Below are 23215 nucleotides of genomic sequence, written 5' to 3' on the forward strand. Positions count from 1 at the left end.
GCAGCAGGAATGGCACACACCACACACAGAAGGGCACTTGGTGAAGGTGAGCAAATCAATCTCCCTCTTACACATGAAGAAACGAATTAAGTCCCTTTCCTTGTGCCATGCAGGTGCCGGGGGAAGCATGAACCCAGGGCAGCCTCTCACGCCTGTGTCTTCGTCTTGCACTGTCCCTTACTCTCTGTGGTTGCCTTGCACTTCTGTGCTCTCACTTGACCTGAGTCATATCTCCATGCAGTAGCAGGAACAAAGAGCTACTGGGCCAGTGCCCAGGGGCCTCAGCACAAGCTGCAAGGCTGTGTACATCTTTACTCCTCAGTACCACGCTTTGGGTGGCTTACAGGCCATTTATTGCCCTTGTGTGACCTCGGCTACACAAGGTGGAACACACTTCTGGGTAGCTAAGTGAAAGGTAGAAATGAATAATAATGACAATGACAGTATCATTACTAATTCTAGAATAATACAGACTATAATTGGCAAGTGGTATTATAATAACATGATGAAATTGTTATCAGTATTGTTATCATGCTACACTTATGCTAGCCAAAGAGTAAGTTACATGTATCTTAGTAGAGTCTTAGGCATTCTGTTCTCACCTTCATGGCCATGAGAGCCATTGTTAGATGAGAACCCATCATTTGCATGTATGTGGTGTGAGGTGCGCAGAATCTGTGTGGAGGTTACGGGAGAACACTGATGCCCTTCCCTCACTGCTCATCTGCATATTTCCTGGAGATGAGTCTCTCTCTCTGTCTCTCTCTCTCAACTGGGCTGTGGTGGGTCAGTGAGCCACAGGGATTCACAGGTCTCCTCTCCACAGACTGGGATTTCAGATGTTCAGATGTGCGTGGCCACCCCCAGCTTTACATGTGGGTTATGTGGAGTCAAACTTGACGATCTCTGCCCAAAGGGCCCTCATGCTTAAGTGGCAAGTGCTTGTGAGCAGCACAGCTGGCCTCCTTTTATACTGTCTCCAGAGGCTCAGCCAGACCAGCCTCCCAAGAATCCAGACTTACATGACCCACTAATTCCTGTCTCTGTCAAATCTGGCTGCTATACCTGCTCTCTTCATCAAGAAAAATATGGGCATACTCCTACCTCAATTTTTTTAAAGCCAGCATCCACCCAGTAAAGTAACTGGCTGAGGGGTTCGAAGGCCAAAGCTTCCACCGTCTCCAGACCCGAGTTGATAATCACCTCTTGCCCTGTGCTCCCATTCAAACAGAGGCGCTAAGGAGAGAAAAACAGTTTAAAAAAAATCATGCAATGCTCAGATGGCTCCTGACCACCCTTTCACAGACAGTAACTCTTCACTCAATTAGATGGCCTGCCAAGAGAAGAGAGGTTTTGTAGTGGTAAGCTTTCCAGTCTTGGAAGCTGGCTTCTTAGCACTCTTAAAGCCCTGTTTCCAACAGAACCACACACAGAATTTCATTGCTTACAGTTCCCTGTATTGTTACTATGAAGTCACATCATTAAGCTATACCCTGCCTCACAATAATGTGGTTACAGATTGATAAGATATGTAAATCTACTTCTTTTAAAACAAATGAAACTAGACTGTGCTTATTTTTTTTTTTCTTACTCTTCCACATTCTTTTACAGCCTTTCTTCTTCCCTTGCAAGACTATGGACCATAAGGTGCTATAACAATAGAGTTTTACTCAGTGGTCACCCCAAGCCCAACACTCATAATAGAAAACTTCTATTAGGTTAGGACCAGAAGGAACAGATAAGACTTGTGGAGTATTTCTTCTAAAGTACTAAACAGACAATGAGTGAAGATCAAGTAGCCTTTTTGTTTTGTGTGCTGACTGAAGCTAGGGCCTCCTGCATCTAGACAAGTGGTCTCTACTGAGCTACCCACCCAGATCAAACATTTCTCATTTTAAAATGCATACATTAGAGCAGATGAGTAACTAGTCATGTTTCTGACCAATCTGGGGATCTTTAATGCTCACTTCCTGGTGTGTGTGTGTGTGTGTGTGTGTGTGCATTCTTTGCTTTTGTGTTATTATTTTTGTTTTGTTTTTGAAGTCCTGGGACGTGGACCTAGAGTTTCATACATGATAGGCAGGCACTCTGCCATCAGCTGTACAGCCTACTGTTGCTGCTCAGCACAAGGGTGTCACATGTCACTCAGCTGGCACTGAGCACTGAGCTGAAGTGATCTTCCCACTCCAGCCTCCCACCACGTCCAGCAACTTTATGATTCTTGTCTGGGTTCCGAAAAACTGAGGTTGGTGCTTCCATAAACTTGGCTCCCTCTAGTATTACTTACTCTATGATGATCTGGGGAGGAAGATGTCAAAAAGGCAGAGGGGCACAACAGGGGTAACTGACACCACCACCTCACTAGTTCCAGAATCTCCCCAGGATGGAGCAGTCATGAAGCACAGCCTCAGAGGAACCACCACAGTGCCACCCAGAGGAAGGGTTGACAGACTCACCTGGATAGTGTCCAGTGCCAGGTCAGACCAATACAGGCAGTTGCGCTCATAGTCAAAGTCCAGGGCCACCGCGGCCCGCAGCCCCGTGAGCGGCAGCTGCTCCGTGGCTCCCGAGGCGAGGTCATAGCGGTGGATGGACTTCCGCATGGTGTACAGGATGAACTCATTCTCCTCTGCCAGACACAAAAACCCGGACAGCCAAAGATACTGAAGAGCTCCTAGCAGGTGCGGCCTACGTCTTGTACATATGCCAGCCCCACTGTAGCCCAGGCGGAAGACAGCTTAGGAATACAGACTCAGATCAAGTCCTGAAATCACCTTTCTGCCTCAGGAAGGTTACTTAAACCCCACTAAATGTATTTCTTCACCTGTGTTTTGTCTAGTACATTTTTAAAAGTCATTAGCCTGGTACACAGTATTCATGCTTCTGAACTCAGCCTAAAAGTCTTGAGAATCACGCTCGTCAACATGTGAGGCCAAACACCACAGTGCCCCCTATCACAGGACCATTCCATAGAACCACCATGTGGTTGTGGTCTAAAAACTGTCGCTGAAACCTTGTAACTGTTTTCTACCCAATTTTCTCTCTCATACATATTGTACACAATGGATTGCGGCACTCCCATTAACCTGTTGAGTTTTCAAAGCAATAATACATTTGTTCTGAGCTGTTTACAAAATGTTCCACAACATAATTGGGAAGATTCTGTTTCTGCTCAGCAAATACTTACACAATGTGTTTCCTATGTAATAGGCATTATTCACTGCTCAAAACAACTGTGATAGAAAAACTACCAGGAACATGAGTACAACCTAAAGATGAGCAGGCTGAGACCAGAGCAGGCAGTTCACTTAGTAAGTGTCAGAACCAAGATCAGAACCTGGGCAGTCTGGATCCAGAATCTAGGTTTTAATCACTATACCATGCTGCCTTTTAAGAAGTGAATGCTAATGATGCCATTTCATAAGGCGTAGAAATGGGGGCCCCTGGTGCTTAACAGTCAGCCAATAACTTCAGACCTAGCACCCTCCCTTTTCCATATGGGAAACAGCCTGAAGGATGTCAAGACTCTTCCACAGGAGTGGAGATGAGCAGCTAGCACCCCTGTCCACAGCACCCACATTGTAGCTTCTGGGCAGCCAAGTACTTGGAGGTACCTGGAGGGTGGCATGCCTGAGAAGGACATGGAGCTAGCTGCCCCTTCAGCCACAGCTCACCTCAAGCACCCCTCCCACACTTCTGCTACCTGGCTGCTCCCCTGTATTCTCTGCAGTATCATTTGTAAAAAAAAAAAAAAAAAAACAGGCAAAAGAGCTCGGAAACCAGAGACACAGGAAGAATAAGCCACAGAGGAGCCACCGCCAGGCCACCTGGAGGAAGGACCAGAGAAAGGACGACCACAGGAAGCCGTGTGTGTCTGGGGACAAGACTACGGACGACGTGGGGATGAGAGGAAGAGGAAGACACCTGATGCTCTCCGCTGGCTTCTGCACACATGCACGGTTGGGGCACGAGCGTCTGCACATAAGTACATACGTCCTCCACACCACCACCACACATACATACATATGCACACACACAAATGCAAAAACAAAAAAGCCCTAAAAACTAAGGACAGTGTTCAGCTGCTTTTTCTTGAATCTGTCCTGTCCAAATATTTGTTACTTGTGTCATTGCTCTAAATAGAGTAACAGTTAAAAAAAGAAGCTTTAAAAATGAAAAAAAAAATGAACACTTATTCTGACAGTTTGTTGCATATGGGACCAAGATGCAAATTTTAATCCATTCAATGCATGCCTCAATTTATTGGGTTTTGTTCCTCCCACTCCTTCTCTCATCCTTCTCATTCACTGAGTTCAGGGATCCATATAACCTCCTTCTATATAAAACTGTCAGTACTGATCACACCAATAGGCCCAAATCTACTACACTTGGGATGTAGCTCAGGGCAGAATACTTGCCTAGCATCTGGGAAGCTGTCTCTGGGTTTAATCCCTAGCACTGAAAAAAAAAAATTCTTTTATAAATAATGAATAAATCCACCTAAAATCACTAATAGATAAATGTGCCTTTGTTTCCTTTCTTTTCGCTTCACTTCAGAAGGATCCAAGCTACCACCACACGGAAACTAAATGTCTTCATCTGGCTGTCACGGATTCCAAACCAGGGGTATAATGAAACGCAGAGTCTTGACGAAAGCCACATTTGCAGCAGCAAGACGTCAGCCCCACATCTCTCCAGCACGCAGACCTCTCACCAGGGCCAAAAATGCCAGCTTGGGAATCCAACACACAGACACACGCAGTGCTTCCCAATGGAATTCCTAACCCAGAAAAGGAAGAGAGTCTTCAGCAAACACAACCTAAGAGTGTGTGCCATGATGATACCCATAAAGAAGAAAAACTGCTGCATCTGTAAGATCCGTCCAGATGCCCACATTACCTCATCTTCATAAGGGTGTTACGGTTAACACTAAGCCTCGGAAACATCTTTTCCTGAGTATTCCTTGCTTTTTTTTCCCCTTTGCATTTAGGAGGTGGGTACACTGATATGAAGCATTTCTACATTACTACCTGTTCCTCCTTCTCCTATCAGAAGGTAAAACAGCTTTTCAGCCAGAGATGATGGCTTTAAACAAAGTTTATTTGTTCTTCCCTGCATTATCTTTGGAAATATTTGTAACGGAAGTGGGTATTCCAGGCTCTTAAAAACAAGCCCTCAAACCCTCCTCACCCAAGCCCTCGTCAAAAATGGCTCTTATGAGGGGGATGGTGAACATTATCTGCTCATTTGCAGGAATCTGCTGAAGTGGTGGTTCTTTTTACATCTCCACAGTGAGGTATGTTAATTACTCTGGTAATGATGGAAGATTAAATTAAGAGACTAATGAGCTTAGCATGAAAAACGCCAGGCCAAGCTGGCGAGCCGGGAGCAAATGCGAGTGCTGCTGCGCTTGCCCGCGAAGATGTGAAGACGGTGTGCTTCCTTCAGGAGTCACCGGCACTTACAGTGGACCCACAAGACATCATCCCACTGGCGTAAATCAGGGCCACCAGCCTGCCCTCACTGACAGGTAGGAACACGAGGAAGGCCCAGGGAAGTGAGGAAGCTCTAAGTAAGAACCAGAAAAAAGTGATGAAAGAAAAGAGTCTAGGCAATCATCTCTTTTGGAGGGAGGTAGGGGTGTGTGTGTGTGTGTGTGTGTGTGTGTGTGTGTGTGTGTGTTGGTATTATGGGGGAACACCTGTGTGTGCAGGTGCACATGCATGTGTGTAGAGACCAGAGATCAATAGCAGGTGTCAACATCAGTCACTCCTCATCTTAGTTTGTGAAACAGGATCTCACACTGAACTTAAAGCTCGCCAATTTGGTAAGCCTTGCTAGCCAGCAAGCTCTATGGACCCTCCTATCTCCACCCTTCCCACGGGGGTCATAAATGCAAACTGCCACACCTTGCTTTTATGTGGGTGCTGGGGATTAAACACTCAGGTCCTTAACTTGTACAACCAGAATTTTAACCCCTGAGCTACTCCAGCCTCTTGTCCTTCTTTCTTTTAAGATATCCTAATTCCATGTCTTTATTGCAAACACTTCATGTTCCATCACTACTATATAGCTTAGAATATGTGCTGAAATATACTCTACCTTTCTATCTTTGCCATCACACCAAAGTTTTTCTTAGTAGGAACAGTGATTATCTAATTAATAGAAATGACACATATGCCATTTGGAGCGTGGGCCTTCAGCTCTGAATTTTCTCTCTGTCATTTAAGTAGGATGTGTGATAAATCCATCTTTCAACCTTCTCCTCTGAACCTGCTTGCTTCCTAATGTGTATACACACACACACACACACACACAACTGCATATATGATTTAAATAGAGCTGATGATATCTATTTCACTGAGTTATTATAAGGATTAAATTGGCAAAGCCTGGAAAAATGAATTAAAATCTGTAAAATTCTAATAAAATTAAGATAAACCATTTCCTACCTCTGAGAAGGCCAAAGTGTCCTCTTATTCAACATAAAAGGCTGGGAATATTCCTCAGGCACCCCGTGCCAAGCATGCAACAAATCCCAAATAGATTTCCCTACAAAAACTGGTCCAACCAAAAATATTTCCCATTCCTCTCAAGGTGCGAGACTATACTGAGTTTGCATTCTAAGCTTACAGAAGGAGGCTCCAGGATACTTCTAACGCCCATTGTTTCTCCCTAAGGGGCCATGCACCTGACTGGGTGAGCTCCTAACACAAAAGAAACACTCCTCTCTTACCTGCCAGGGGACAGGGTACCAGTTCGCCCTCCAGTCTTGCTTCAACATCTCCTCCACTGCAAGTGTCTCCAGAAACCTTCCGGTAGCTGTGACCACCACCAGAGCAAGGGATGAGAAACAGAAAATGTTCATCATGGAGGAGCTCCCACTGGGAAAAGACTCTCTGCCCGCCCCCAGAGGCCTACAGAACTGGGAGTGACAGTGAAGGTGTTGGTCTCTCTGAGTCAGTTTTGCTTACAATGACTAATGCAGGCAGGCCCAGACAAGTTAATGTAGCGCTCTGGGCGGCACAGAAATGCATCGCTTTAAGAAACTCTGAAGATGCTTCCTGGCTGAAGTTTGTGGCTCAAGAAGCTCTTGGAGCACCAGTGGACCCCACAAACTTGTGATTCTTTTGTCAAACAGCAGAGCGTGAAGGTACTATAAATTTAAAATGCTGCCCAACGACATGCAGCCTGATGACTTAGGATTCATAAATTCAGAGTATGGAGGGAGTCCAAGTAGTCTTGTTTACTTGTTTCTTTGTTTGTTTTTTGAGGTAGGGTCTCACTCTAGCCCAGGCTGACCTTAAACTCAGTATGTAGTCTCAGGGTGGCCTCAAACTCATGGCAGACAATCTCACTACCTCTGCCTTTCAAATGCTTGGATTAAAGGCATGTGCCACCACGCCCGGTTCAAGTGGTCTTTAAAGCCCCCCTTTTCCCTGACTTGACCCACTGGGTGATACATACCCTCTTGTTCTCCTGTACGTAGAACCCACGGGACAAGGCACAGGAGGGCTAGAGGGCTTCCCAGAAAATTCTGGGTCTGGAACACAAACCTCTAATGACAAATCTTCACTCATCTTGAAACCGAAGTCACTGAAAATGCAATTGAGGTTCAGTCAGGCCGTGGCTTTGCAAATTTTGGGCACTTCAGTAACAATCCTATGACTCTGCACCATCCTACCACTTGCATCACAAACTATTTAACATGTCCCTTGAAAGAATATGTACTTTCTTGTACTAAAATACATCTGAAAAGAAGCTCTGTATCAGAGCCACAACTGAAAAGCCACTACCCTGCAGGACCAGAGGTGACAAAAAGGATGTATTCCAAGACAAAACCTCAAGCTTTACCCAGATTCAGTTCCCTACCCAGACCCTGGGCCTGTTGTCTCTTGCTTAAAGGTGTTAGTGTGGCTGGAGGTATACCTCAGTTGTCTGGTGCTTGCCTAGAATACACAGAGCCATGAGTACAATTCTCTACCACAGCATAACCAGGCATAGTGGCTCATGCCTGTAATCTCAGAACTAGTAACAAGGAGGCAGGAAGATCAGAAGTTCAAGGTCATTCTCAACTACATAAAAAGTTTCAGTCCAGCATGAGCTACATGAGATGCTGTCTCCAAAACCAAACAAAAACTAAATATAAAAATATTATACTAAGTGAGGTAACCCAGACCCAGAAAGCCAAGCACCTCATGTTCTCTCTCATATGTGGATCCTAGCTACAGATGACTGGGCTTCTGTGTGAGAATGAAAATACTTAGTAGCAGAGGCCAGTAAGTTAAAAAGGAGACATAAAGGGTAGAGAAAGGAAGGGAGGAGGATACTTAATAGGTTGATATTGTATATATGTAATTACAATAATTGTAATGGGGAGGTAATATGATGGAGAATGGAATTTCAAATGGGAAAGTGTGGGGGTGGGGAGGGAGGGAATTACCATGGGATATATTTTATAATCATGGAAAATGTTAATAAAAATTAAAAAAAAATAAAATAAAATGGATTCACAAATGTTAAACTACAAGAATCCAGTGAGACTTTCTCCTGGACATCATCAGGAAAATTAAGGAGAAATTTACAAAGAAAATTTTTTTAATTTATTTATTTATTTATTTGAGAGCGACAGACACAGAGAGAAAGACAGATAGAGGGAGAGAGAGAGAATGGGCGCGCCAGGGCTTCCAGCCTCTGCAAACGAACTCCAGACGCATGCGCCCCCTTGTGCATCTGGCTAACGTGGGACCTGGGGAACCGAGCCTCGAACCAGGGGTCCTTAGGCTTCACAGGCAAGCGCTTAACCGCTAAGCCATCTCTCCAGCCCGACAAAGAAAATTTTTATGGTGCTGGAGCCTCACCCATGATAGATAAATGCTCTAAAACTGAGCTATGTCCTCAGCCTTAAAAGTTATTTTGACTAACAATTCAGCGTCACTTAAGACTCTGTCCCCATACTCTCTCAGTGACAGGGTGCCTCATCCTGCACTTTAGGAAACAGTTTCAGTCACCAGATTTCTTGCACATCTGCCAAGCTCTCAGCTCAGTGGGCAGCACTGGCAGCGGGAAGCAGACAGGCCCACTCAGTTGAGTCTCGGTTCTGCTCTCAGATTGTGCAACTTTTCATATCCACAGCCAACCCGTGGAAAGCGAGCCGGCTCTACCTTGTGCTAAGGCTCCAGCCACAGGAGTGTTCCCTGTCCCTGTGTTCTACCTGAAAAGCTTTACTAACGATTCAAAACGTATTAAACACCTCCTGGATGAAAAGTACCGCCAGACACACGACACAGCAGTGTGTGTGTATCAAATAATCTACACGTAGCAATCGGTAGAGAAGGCAGCAATGTTAATATTATATAAAAACCTCTCCTTGATTCAATCTGTACATTCTTCACTGAGAGGCTACTTCAAAACTTTCAGAGACTGAGTGGAACATTGGCAAAGTACTTATCTGCCTCCAGCAGCAAGGAGCCCAGTTGTTAGACAACTTTCGTGTCACAACTTAGAGAACTTTGAAAGCTCTTTGGAGAGTCAGGCCCAGCTTTCTCTCCTCCCCACAAAGAATGAAAGATTGCAAAAAATAAATAAATAAATAAATAAAACAAAATCATATATTTAAAAGTAAATGATCCATAAAACTTCTGTTTTATTTAGGTGGGCATACGTGTATATTTGGGCCTACACATATAAGTAGACACCAGGTCACAATATGGAATGCATTGCTTACTAAGGATCTCAGTTAAGAATGGAAAAGCCTCATGTCTTGACAATGCGGAGAAATATAAAGATGTATAAGAAACTACTACTGAGATCAGAATACATAGTCCCCATTGTTGAGCTTCGTCCAGTGGTCTGAGAGGACTACCAGAATTAGCCTGCTTTGCAAACACAGTTGTGGACCAGTGGTCTTGCTCATTGTTACCTATCGTGGGAGCATTTCCCTTCTCAGTGCCCTAACCCAATCCACATGGTCAGACTAGCTCCTTCTAGCATGCACCGCAAACAGAGAAGCAATACAGGACGGCTTGAAATCAAGATACCCTTCTCCATGTCACAGTGCCAATATGCCCATGTTCTCGTGTGCCCTGCCCATTGTGAGGGGCAGAACAGGTGCTTTTCTTTGTCCATCATAAAGACTCAGCACCCAGCAGGGTTAGGTACCCAGCAGGTTCCAGCAAGCCAGGCAGGGAGGCATGGTTGTTAGACCAGTAGGAGTCTGGTCAGTTTACCCAGGAAAGCAGAACAACTTCCACTTGCTTTTGTTTTATGGGAAGAATCATAATATTTCATGGTTCTTTTAGCATCATAGCTGTCAAAAGACCAATTGTATTTGTCTACCTATTTTTTACAACTCTTAATTGTATTTTAGTACAGCTATCCATGCCTAGAGGTTGATTCTGAGCTGCTGCGGGCTGTTCCACTGCAAAGCCCTGTTTCTCAATGGATAGGTGTACAGGTGAGCAAACTTCTACCAGGAATTCTGGGAGGACTAGCCCCCCTCACCCCCAACAGAACTCCTGTGGTAGCACTACATTTTCACAAGACCCTAAGAGATTCTTCTGCACATTACAGTTGCAAACTCACTGGGGTGAAACAGGAGTGACCAAATATGGTTGGCTGCTTTTGTAAACAAGGATTTATTGGCTCACTGCCCTGTCCCTTCATCCAGGACCTCAACTGAGCATGTTTGGGTGCCACGATGGCTATAGCTAAGTAGTTTCACTGGAACCATATGGCCTACAAAGCCTAAAACATTTACCACAGGGCCCGCTTCCAAACTTCCAGAGTAAAATGCAGTTACTGCTCCAGCAACCTCTGAAATGTAAGTTCTGTGTATGTTCCAGGCCCAGGCTCTGTTGGCACCCCTGGCCGTTCTACAACTATTCCTGCTGAGCTCCACACAGATGGAACTGTCAGGGGCTTAGCAATCTTATGTACCCCGCTGCTAGAATATTCTACAGCTAAGCTCAGTTCTTACCAACTCTCCTGAAAAGCACTTAAGGGTCCCATCCTGCCTACAGAAAGTGGGCCATCTCCTGTTCTACTGCATTCTATCTTTCCACCTTACTCCCACTCACTGACCCTGCTCTGTCTACTGAACCAGGTATCTGAACCCCACTGCCAGTGACAGACACTCTTCTGCCCTGAAACATTGTCACACTACTGTAGCACGGTCAAAGACTGTCAGTCCACATATCCAGATGACTCCTTAAGTCCCATCTCCTATAGGACTTTCTCCATAAATTCCCCTATTCCTCCATTACAAACCACAGCCTTTTCCTTTCCTTCAGTAGTCATAATAAATGTATTCCTTCTGTGAGGCATGTATCCCTCCACAACTCCTGAAATGCTGATCTGTGTACACGTCACTTCTTCTTAACATTCTCAATGACATCTTAGATATTTTCCTCCAGTACTCATGTGATACCAAACTATATGTATGAACATCCTTTCATTTCAGATAATTAAGTAAGTCCCCTCGAGGAATGGGATTCTAAAGAAAATGAGTTACCTATGTGAAATTTCAGCATGTTCTTTGTGGGGTTCACCTTCTGGAAGTAAGCCCCAGAGCTGTCTATCCCTAAATGAATGACTCACTTTCTGAGATCAGAACACCTCTACTGTAAGAACTAAAGAGGACAGTGTAGGTAAAAAGTGTCTCACATGGTTCCTGACTCATAAGAGACACTGAATAAATATGTATTTCCTTCTATTCCTTTACTTCCTTGTGGAAAGACAGCGAGTCCGCGTCTCTTAGCCCCACGTGGCGGAGTGGAGACGGCCCAGCGCAGTGTCCCAGCTACACGCACCATTCATAGTCCTCCCGCGTGCAGGAGCAATTGGACACCACCACCGGCCTGTCAAAGTCTTCTCCGTTAAAGCACGTAGCATGCGGGGTCCTGCGTTTGAAGACAGTCTTGTGTCCCAGCAAACACTCATTGCCCCGCTCATCAGACGGGGACCATAGCTTGTAGTCGTTCTCCGTGCAGGGGACCCCTGAGGACGAGGAAAGACAGAGGCCAGCGTCAGAGCTGGGACCACATGATGTTTCCTGTCTCATTGGCCCTCTAAGCCCAGTCCTCCACTTCCGGTGCACCTGCTGCCGCCCAGCAAGTGCAGAGGTCAGGAGCTGCCCCGAGCGTCCAATCAGCTTGCACTGAAGCTGGGTGGCATTCATGATAGTGAGAGTGATGCCACCTACAAGACAATACTCATCTGATAATGCTGGCAAGAAGAAAGTCACTTTATTTTTATTTATGATCTATTTAGTTAATTTTTCAAGGTAAGATCCCTTCTAGGTCAGGCTGACCTGGAATTCACTATCTTGTCTCAAGCTGGCCTCGAACTCACTGTGATGCTGCCTCTGCCTCCTAAGGGCTGGGATTAAAGGTATGCACCATCACGCCTGGCAAAGCAAGTTATTTTTCATATCGCTCAAGCTTCTGAATTATAAATTTTGGGGAGGCAGAGTTATGGGTAGTTGTCCATTGTTTGTGTGCCTTTTTTTTTTCATTTTGAAAGTTTGGTTGGTTGTTTTCTGAGAGAAACATAAAGTCCACCTTGGTGGCCCCAAATTCTTGATCCCCCTCCTGAAATTCCGGCATATGCCATGACACCAAGCCAAACTTTTATGTTACTTATGAGAGCCAGCTGTTCCTTTTAGAAGAAAAGAAACATTATTTTAAAGAAGACAGGATGTGCATGCCAGATATGTTTCTCTCCTAGGGAGCTACGGTCAGGCAGAACCCTTGGTAGGTGGTGTTATCCAACACTGTTCCCAGCCTGCTTCCCTGAGTAGTGACGTCTAGTCGCATGTAGTATAGGGTAAGAACACTGCCTAATGTGCTTAGCCTACCTGAAGGTATGCGATCTTGGAGGAACAACAGCAGAGAAAAACGGCAGTCACTCCACAAGCCCACATCCATTCAAAGTGTCAGTTGAGGGCTTTCTACAGGAACTCCAGAGAATTCCTGCACCTATATTGGAGCCTTGTGTCTTTATATGTCTATGTCAGATTAAATACTCCTTGAAGCTGCTGCACAACTGTTGACTCAAGGCCACTGAGATCAGCCACGACTTATTAAAACCCTACTGATGATGAAGCAATGAAGTACTCAGAAGGTAAAAAAACAATGCACAGGAAAAAATCTTTGTTTTGTGGGGGGTCATGTTTGTACAGTATCTGCATCTGCATGTGCACCTGTGTTTGTCCTGAAAGCTGTGAGAGCAGAGGCCAGAGGAGAGTGTCAGGTGCTCTCCTTTATCCACATGTTTCCTAGAGATGGAGTCCCACTGAACCCATGCTTGCCATTTTCAGTCAAACTGGCTGACCAATGAGTCCTAGTGATTCTCCAGCCTCTGCTTCCTACAGGAAAGGGGATAGAAGCATACATGGCCACACCCAGTTGTATATGTGGGAACTGAACTCAGGGAAAATCAGGCTCTCTCAGGCCCTCAACATGCATGAATTGTTCTTACCTGCTTGAGCCAGCTCCTCAGACCCAGAAGTTCTTGTTTTTAAGAGTCTTATAATAAATTAGTTGGTAGAAGATAACACATACAGAATCACAGACTCAAATCTACTATTCAAGCTGTGATGAATACACTTGTTTTGGGCACAGAGAGGAGAGAGCCTCTGATAGAGATATCAGGAGCAAATTACTGACTCTTAAACCATGAAAAGACTTGAACTCATGGGGCTTTAGTGAGTAGAAGCAAGAAGACAGAGAAAGGAATGTTTTCAAGGCAGCTGGAATAATTAAGGCAGAGAAGTGAGAAAGGGTGGGGTTAAAGAGGACTCAGGAGGAAAGTCAGACCCCCTGATTACTCATGTATCTCACATGTGGGCTAGCACTAGAGCAGACAGCTTTCAGAGGACTCAGCATCGCTGGCACACTGCCTTACAGATAGCAAGGCAGTGCTACATTTTGGATCTTGAAGGCTCCCCATGCTCCACATGCTTGTCCACAGCCTGTGGCAGCATGGACAAGAGTGGCATCTGCAGGAGGTCAGGCCTGGTAGAGAGAAGTCCTCACACCCTAGCCCCTTCCTCTCTCTGTGTTGCTTGTGAGACACCATGAAGTAGACAGACCTAGTCCACGCAGGTCCTGCCATAAGCCCAAAGTGAAAGAACCAAGCACTTATGCTTACTGAAACCCATGATCCAGCACTTGCCTTTCATGCTTTGAAGGTGGTTTTCTTGGGTATCAAGCTATCCTGACACAAAGCTGACTAACACAGGCAAACTTACTGATTGTGTCCCCTTGGCTCTGCAGCTTTGGAAACATGTTTTTCTTTCATTCATCCAGCCATCCAGCCATCCAGCCATTCATCCACATACTTAACAAGATATTTCATGCCGGGCACTACACAAGGAAAGCAAGATATGAAGAAGACTCAACAGACCTTTTAAGAAGAGATGAGTAAACCCTCAACCACCACCCTGAGATTTTTGCTCACACCTTTGGTCCATCTCCCCAACCAAGTCATCAACTCATCTGAGAACACAGAATGGAAAGTGGAGTTCTGCATACCCCAGGCAGACAGTCATTGTCTTCATGGACAGGGCCAGGGAGGCACGGCTTACCCAAGGCGTCAGTGGCATTGACCTGCAGGATGAGCCAGCTGTGGACATTCTCCTTATTAGAGCCAAAGATGGTGAAGACAGTGCTCTTCTCCCCGGGTTCTGTGAGGAGCCCGTACACAAACACGGGCTTTTCAGAGAAGATGAATGTCTTCCAGGTCTCCCCTTCATTGGTGCTGTATCTGCCCAATGCAAGCAAAAGGAACCTTAAGGTCACAGTCTTGGGAGTTGGGGCTCAGTGTCCATATTACATCACCAGTCACAGCACCTAAGGCTTGTTGAGGAAATGGCTGGCCTGACCAACACAGGGCAAGTTTATGTTTGTACCACATGAGGAAGAATTAGCGACAAATCCTAGTGTCTCAAAAGAATACATGAACTGGAGAAGGTTCCCAGTGGTAGAGTGCGGTCCTCGGTTCAATCCCCAGTAACTGCCCCACCACACTGAAAAAGGACATGGGATGGGAACTAGCTTATGGAACATTGAACAGCTAAATTTAGAAAAATATGAACATAGAAAAGTAAAATGGTTGTAAAAGGTTACACACTGAATGAAAGTAGGGGCAGGAATCTCTACTGGTGCTGAAAAAAAGAGGAAATACTTTTCCTTATATTAGAATGCCACCTGGTAACATTAAAAACATAATGAGAACTTTTATTATTCTGTAACTCCCACTACAATAACCAAATTAGATAAGGATCATCATTGGGTGCTAAAACCACTGGGTGAAAATGTGTAGGACTAGGATGTCTAAAAATATCAATCCTGGGCTGGAGAGATGGCTTAGTGGTTAAGGCACTTGCCTGCAAAGCTTAAGGACCCATGTTAAACTCTCCAGATCCCATGTAAGCCAGATGTAAAAGGTATTGCATGCCCAAGGTCATGCATATGCACAAGGTAGCGCATGTGTCTCTTCAATTACAGTGGCTATGGCCCTCACATGCCAATTCTCAGTCTGTCTGTCTCTCTCTCTCTCTCTCATAATATTTTTAAATAATAATCCATAAAAGTACCATTCAATGAAACTGGAAAAATTTAGAATGTGGGACAGTCTACATGATTGCTGCTCTGGAGGGGGGGGAGAGAGAGAGAGATGAAAAATCAAGGCTATGAAAACAAAGCAAATTAAGAAAGCAGGCAGAGGGCTTACTACAGACCAAAAAAGACTCAAGGGAACAATGACCAAATACAATGGGTAACTCTGGACCAGGACCCAGTTCTGGAGGAACTGAGTCCTAAAAGTGCCATCAAGAATATCAGTCAATTAAGAAAATGATCTACGAGTGATTAGGCCATCCTTGTTTTCCTAAATGTGATCCTGGTATTATGATGGGATGGGAAATGTCCCTTTCATTGGCAATACATATTTAAGTATATATTTAGCTATGAAAGGACATGAGCCTGCCACTTTCTTTCAAAGGATTTGAACTCTTTAGAAATGAATAGAGAAGATATTATAAATGATGGAAGTAAAATAACCTGTCAAAATATTAACTGGTGACTCTCAGAGAAGATCACATAGATATTAATTAGTTTTTCCTTTTCATTTTTCTGTGATCTTAAAAACATAAGTGATAGAGGGAAAATGTGTCTGAGACAATAGTCCCAAGAAGACTACACCAGAACAAGCCCAAGCCTTGGAATAAAAATCAGCCCTAGAGTAATGGTTCTAATTTTAAATTTTTGTTTTTTGATGGGGCAGAGTGCAGCTCAGAGGCACAGGCCCCTAGATTCAGTTTCCAGTATGTATATATGATATATGTACACACACACACACACACATACACTGCTGCTTTAACACCCAATGAGCTACCACAGAATTAGAACATTTTGTACAATCACTGGGCTAATGGGTGTTCATTAAATTCTAATAATATACAAACCTTTTTCTTTCACTTTTCCCATGTTTTTGTCATTTTAGTTATACTCCCTTGGGACTTCAAAACTTGACACAAAATTTTTTATAACATCATTCAATCCTCAACTTCTTCTCTTACTGATGCTGATCACTCTCCAAGGCTAGAGGTTAACCCGGGTGGTGGGCTTCTGCAGCAACACAAATGCCAGTGGGGTCGGGGCTAAGTGATGGCCCCTCCCCCACGTCATGTATGAGTTCTCAGGTATCACACATGCTTTAGATTTACATGAGTCTGCAAATATTTGTTTAACACATTCAATCTCTGCTTTGTACAATGTGATGAATGTGATGAACAAAAGACTTACAGCAATTTTAAGGCAAAGCAGAGTTCGCCTATAAATTAGACATGCTGGGAGTGACCCACCTGTTCTATAAGGACTTTGGAAGTCCATGTATTTAAACATTGCCAAGTGAATTTGTTTTAAAGCTTCTTGAACTTTAGGACAAGGAGTCAGCTTCCAATTTCTTAAGAGATCCCCAAAGGACTGTGACAGTATAGTATGTCCTAGTGAGACCAATCCATGACTGAGTGGCCAAGCACAGCCTTTTACCTGAGAATACAATGCTTCCTTACCAACTGCAACAGGTAAGGGGACATCTATGTGAGGTTGAATTCGAATCCCTAAAGGAGAACTTGTTAGTGAGATTAAAAGACAAGACCCTTAGGAAAAAAACCAAACTATGTGATTGTTATAATCTCAAATTATGAATGAAGATATAGTGTCCTGACACTTACCAATGGAACACTCAAACTATATAAAAATATAGATAAAACCCCATAGCTAACAACACCTGGGAGATAGGAAGGTCAGATATATAACAATATAAAATAAAATATAAAACCACAGATACTTTTAAAGGAGTACTAGCCCGTAAACTTACGACACTATCATGTGGCTGTTCAGAACGATCCAGGTATTTAAAGAACACATTAAAACTGTGAAAGGTCATATAACCAGGGACAAAACATTCACAAGTGGCAGTAATTGGCCAGCTCATTCATCCTGAAGTTGTGGCTACTTGGCAGATAACTGAAATTCAACTGAGACAAAGATTAGGAAGTAAATTTCCAAAATGACTGGAAGACTAGTGGTCAGTGGTCAGTGGGCTGTTTAACTAATGAGTTCTGTAAAGTATTTGAAAGGAAGAGAACCATTGTTCTGCTGGCCCACAGTATACAGAATGATAATAATAAAATAACTTAGGTGTGCTTCTATCCTTATCACAGAGAATAATCTTCAAAGTGCACAAGAAAACATACAACAAGGACATTTAAGGAAAATGAATACAAAATAAATATTAGGGAACAAAAAGGCATAAACATAGAATAATTAGATACAATCCTTTTTTTTTTTTTTTTTAAGTTTTTTGAGGTAGGGTTTCACCCTGGTTCAGGCTGACCTGGAATTCACTATGTAGTCTCAGGGTGACTTCGAACTCATGGTGATCCTCCTACGTCTGCCTCCTGAGTGCTGGGATTAAAGGCATGTGGCATGCCCAGCAACATACAATCCCTTTTAATAATTTCTAGAAGAGTCAAGGAGAACAAAGTTCTCAAAGACTAGAAGAGGAAAAGAGCTTTGTTAACCTAAAGAAAAGATAGTTTTGAGAAAGATGATAAAATAGGCACTCCAGAAAAAAGGAAGTCAGATCTGAGAGCCCAAATGGTTTCATACCCTAGTTATACCAAACTCATCCATTTCATTTTCTCCTGTCTATTCTTGAAAAGATAAAGGTAGCATATTTTATTTATATTTTTGACAACATATACATGTATATGATACATTTTGATCATATTCACCCTTATTATCCACTAGTATCTATCCCCACTCCTGCTAAGCTCTTTCTTCTTCCTAAGTAGTCCTTCTTCTCCCTCCCCACCCCCCCATGTGTGTGTGTGTGTGTGTGTGTGTGTGTGTGTGTGTGTGTGTGTGTTCCACTGAGTAAACTCAGTTGCTTATACAAAGCATGTGTTGGTGGTTATTAAAATTGGAGCATGGCAATTTACCAGTGGCTATGCCACTAAAAGGAAGTGCCTTAGCTCCCTAAGTGAACACTAGCTGCCAATTACTCCTAAAGGAGAGATGAGACTTCATGAGCACTTTTCCCACCCATGATGAAATGACAACAGCCCAATCTTGTATAGTCTTCACAGGTAACCATAGCTGCCGTGAGCTCATAAGATCTTTGTTGTCCAAAAGCCTACCAGCTCAAATATAAGAAAGGAAACATCTGAACATCTGGCCTTTAATAAGGTCCATAAGAAAGTTCTCATTGGAATTCAACTCAGCCCACTGATACAAATTACTCAATAAATGAATCTCAAAAAATGTTATGCTGAGTAAAAAGACAAATATCAAAAATATAAAACTCAGAGCTGGAAAAATGGATTAGCAGTTAAGGCACTTGCCTGTGAAGCCTAAGGACCCATGTTCAACTCTTCAGATCCCACATAAGCCAGATGCACAAAGGTGAGGCAAGCACAAGGTCGCACATGTGCACAAGGTGGCACAAATGTCTGGAGTTCAACTGCAATGGCTGAGGCCCTGATGCACCAATTTTTCTCATTCTCTCTCTCTGTCTCTTGCTAAAATATGCATACATACATATATATAAACACACATATATACATATGTATATACATGCATACATACATACATACAAACAAACTCTGGAATAGGCAAAACTAGCCTATGTGATAAAAATCAACTCAAACCAGCAATTGCCAATAACGGGTGGAAAGACAGGACTAAGTAGCATTGACTGGGAAAGTGCACACAGGGACACTTTTGGGGTGGTGGAAATAACTGACATTTTGACATGTGTCCCTCAGAATGGATAAAGTGGTATACTTAAGCTCTAAACATGGTATATAAATGGCATCTCAATTTTAACAAATGGTTTAATGGGAGTCACCAGTTTGAGATGGATATCAAAAATGGAAATGCAGGGCTAAGTGTGATGGTACACACCTGTAACCCTCACACATGGTGGGGAGAAACAAGAAGACCTCCAGATGGAGGCCAGTCTGGGTTACCCCCCACCAAAAAAAAAAAAAAAAAAAAAACAGTGAAATGGAGCCTTGGGTTTTTATTAGTAGAGACATATTCAGAATCATGTAGATATCAAAATCAACGTCAACGTCACCGGCATGTTCTGTGGTATTGAAGGCAGGTCTTGGACCCACACATAAGACAGATCAACAGCCAAATCATGAAGATGAAGGTTCGGGATCCTGTAGCATATGAGCAAAGGCACTGTGAATGGTTTTGATGGCATGGTGGATACTTAGAAGGACAAGAGGAGGGTCCTCAAATGTCTGAAAGCTTTTCAATGAGAGGAAATAATCTGCTGTGTATTTCCAGAGTGCAAAGCTAAACCCACGTGGAAACTGGAGTGCAGAGAATTTCGATGTTCTTACCAGAGAACTTGCACTCAAAAATGACCAAATGAGTAACTATATGGACCAAATTGTTCTAAGGTGAAATTGCAAGTTCCCAATTACCACAGCTGTTCAAAGTCTGGCTAGTCCTCCATCCATCACATTGCTACTGAGCAATGCAGCCAGAGACCTGAGGGACAAATGCCCTGGGACTTCAAAGAGTCACTCGGCTCACCTTGTTCAAATCTGTCTTTATAATGTGACCCTGGAAGCCTCCCCCTTGAATCCACTCTGTGTAAGTGGAATAACCACCTCCCCTGTCACCCTGAACTAGTCAGAAAGTATGTCCTTGTGCTACAGGCTGAGTCCTCAAATCCACCCAGCATCAGCGCTCAACCCCAGTCTTGCTCCTCTGAAGTTCCAACTCCTCCTTCAGCCAGAGCAGTCTTCCCAGAGTACAAAGCTACCCAGGCCATTCCCTATTTAAAACTCATTTCAGAAGCCAAGCTTAATCTCTTAGGCAGGAGCAGCAATAGACCAGAACCTTTCTACATGGATACCTCAAGCCTCATTTCTCACCACTTCATCTCTCAGCTTACATCCTGCTCATAATGAAAGAGCTGCATGGTCCACAGATCCACACCTTTGCTGAAACACTTTCTAACCCTGGGATGGCATTCCCACCTCACTATTAATCCTGTCAGTCTCCAAGTTTCATCTCTTCTGAGAACCTCCCCTGCCTCTCAGGAGGTACTCCCACATTCTGGCTCATAGTAGACCCTGTGCTCACCTTGATCTCACACCAGATCTATACCTTCTACACGACAGTCCATCGAGAACAAGCCCTCTACCCTTTCTCCTATCCGTGCACCTCTCACTTCTTCCAGCACACAGAAGGAGCAATAATTATGCTTGCTGAAGGAAATTAAATGAGCCACACAAGCCCCCCACCTCCTCCAGTTCAACCCTGACTTGGCTTTGTAACAGTTAAAACATGACAAGGACATCTGCTCCCTGTACCTCAAGGAACAAAAGAAGCCACTAGAGGTTAGAATGGGGTGGGAAGGCAGCCACTCCATAACACTTCTCCAAACCACAGTTGTAGAAACCAGGGAACATGTTAGCTGTGTGTGTGTGTGTGTGTGTGTGTGTGTGTGTGTGTGCGCGCGCGCGTGCGCGCTCGCACTCTCTCTCCCCCCTCCCTCTCTCTATCTCTCTCTCTCTCTCTCTCTCTCTCTCCCCCAGAACCAGGCCCAGAAGACAGCTTTTCTTCTGCCAGTAGCCTCTATGAGGGTTTGCGGGATTCCCAGAGGGACCCACTGAACTCAGGAAACTTCTTAGAGAAAGATACTTTTGGGCAAGTCCAAAATATTAGCTCACTATCAACATTTCATTATGCTGATGGGCAAAGGGCCAAGAAGAAACAGGAATTGATCTCATCCCTCTTGTGTTTGGATCTTTTTTGTTTTTTTTTTTTTTTTTTTTTTTTTTTTTTGATCAGTGTGCCCCTTCTCTGAAGGACACTGTCCATTCCCTCAAAAAAAGAGCCACCCCTTCACACCTGCCCCCGGGTTCCTGCTACAGCCTCCTGAACAATGGTGTAAGCAAAGGCCCAGCTCAGGCTCGTTTTCCCTCAGTTCAGACATGTAGACACAACTGCAAAACAGAGTGTTCCGCTTCTTGCTCTCAATTCCAATTAACAATAACAAAGGTAACAGTCTCACTGGAGAATCAAGGCAGAAGGCAAACAAGTAACAGTTGGATCTTCATTATTGTGCTAATCAGGAAGAGAATAACATGAAGCATTTAAATGAGGCGCCAACAAGGTCTGTCTTTAGACAAGGTTCCTGCCACTAATGACGTCTGGCTAGTACTCCCCACCCTCCGCCCTACGACTATGGTGAAGTGCTTAAAGGTGAAGGAGCACATCCTATCCTTCAGACACCCAGCATGCCATCTCTCACAGCACCCCAGTAGCACAAACAGCACTTGGGTCAAGCCTCACTCGCCTCCACATTCTTGGTGTCTAGCACCACATCTGGCTCACTGTATATGTTCATTGTGTAGCTGACCTGAAATGATGCTTAACAGAAATCTGCTCATGTTTCAATGTGGATGCTAACTCCTGACAAATCATATCATGCCCTGACATGGAAGCTGAGGAAAGTGGGCGGGATCATCTCTCTCAATGCAAGGTGGCACACATTCAGCACATTCAAGTGCTCAGGATGGAGGTGGGTGGTGGGGGTTGTCATTTACGTAGAACACAACAGCGGTGGTTTCCCTTGGAGCTATACAAACAGTGCCCTACCCAGTGCCTTTCACTTGTCTCAGAAGCCCAAGTCTGCATGACTGATCTATTGATCAATCAAATATTTGCTAAGTGTCTGCTAACTTGTGGACAATACGAATACTTGCTTACAAAGGCCTTCCTAATCAGTTAAAGAACTCAGGCGTATAATGAAAAAGTAAAAAGATGAAATAAGAATGTAATCAATCCAAATTAATAGGACAGCCAGTAAATGCTACAAGGCTCAGTGAGCTCTCTATGGTTGTTGGATAGGTCAGACTGAAGAGACCTGAAGCCCTAGGCCAGAGACAAAAGTCCGATTTTGTCAGCAGTAGCTTGTTATCATTTGGACGGGAAGTGTCTCCACAAAGTGTTCATGCATGGAAGACTTTGCCCCTCTGCGGAGCCAATCACCGAGAGTTGGCTGGATGAGGAGGGCTCTGCTTTTACAGCTGCACTGACCCTTCGATGGGGTCTTGGTAAGGTGACATTCTTGGGAGGTGGTGGAGCTGAGGTGGTGGGGCTTAGTTGAAGGAAAGTAACCCCTGGGAGTACACCTTGTCCTTGGCCCTGCTTCCTACAGGCCACGAGCAGCCCTGCTCGGCCATGTGCTACCTGCCATGATTCTTCTTGCCTCAGGCCCGAAGCACCAGTCAGCCCTCCAGGACCAACACCTCTGAAAACATAAGCCTTAATAAACTCTTCCTCCTCCGACTTGTTTTTCCTGAACATCTGCTACCACAACAAACAGTCCTAAAACATGGCCTTACTCGTGCCTGGGATCATAGTAAACCTCCACTGTTGTTTGAGGATATAAACTTCAATATTATCCCCTACTTTTCAGAGAGGCAGGAGGAAAAACAAAACACCTCTGTGAATAACACACTGAGTAGATGCCAGGTGGCTACACAGATCTGAGCCAAGCTCAGGCTGGTGTCTGAGACGCAGGTTCCTGTTAGAAGCAAGCCCGTCTTGATTTTCCTACTCAAATGCTTTACTTGAACCACGCATTGCAGACCTCTCCAAGTGACCTATACAAA

At 44.2% G+C, this 23215-nt stretch overlaps 1 protein-coding gene across 2 annotated transcripts in view; it reads right to left on the minus strand.

The window, feature by feature from the left end:
* Sorl1 (sortilin related receptor 1) overlaps positions 1 to 23215 on the minus strand; it is a 181478-nt gene that overhangs the window by 78073 nt on the left and 80190 nt on the right. For both annotated transcript variants that reach the window (XM_045145521.1, XM_004667350.2), the window contains exons 13-18: positions 14588 to 14766; positions 11811 to 11997; positions 7468 to 7596; positions 6737 to 6822; positions 2457 to 2629; positions 1105 to 1236 (exon numbers count right to left, since the gene is read on the minus strand). In XM_045145521.1, coding sequence (XP_045001456.1) covers positions 1105 to 1236; positions 2457 to 2629; positions 6737 to 6822; positions 7468 to 7596; positions 11811 to 11997; positions 14588 to 14766 — 886 coding nt within the window. The remainder of the gene's footprint in view (positions 1 to 1104; positions 1237 to 2456; positions 2630 to 6736; positions 6823 to 7467; positions 7597 to 11810; positions 11998 to 14587; positions 14767 to 23215) is intronic.

The sequence above is a fragment of the Jaculus jaculus genome, chromosome 3 (genome assembly GCF_020740685.1).
Source record: "Jaculus jaculus isolate mJacJac1 chromosome 3, mJacJac1.mat.Y.cur, whole genome shotgun sequence".
Taxonomy (NCBI): domain Eukaryota; kingdom Metazoa; phylum Chordata; class Mammalia; order Rodentia; family Dipodidae; genus Jaculus; species Jaculus jaculus.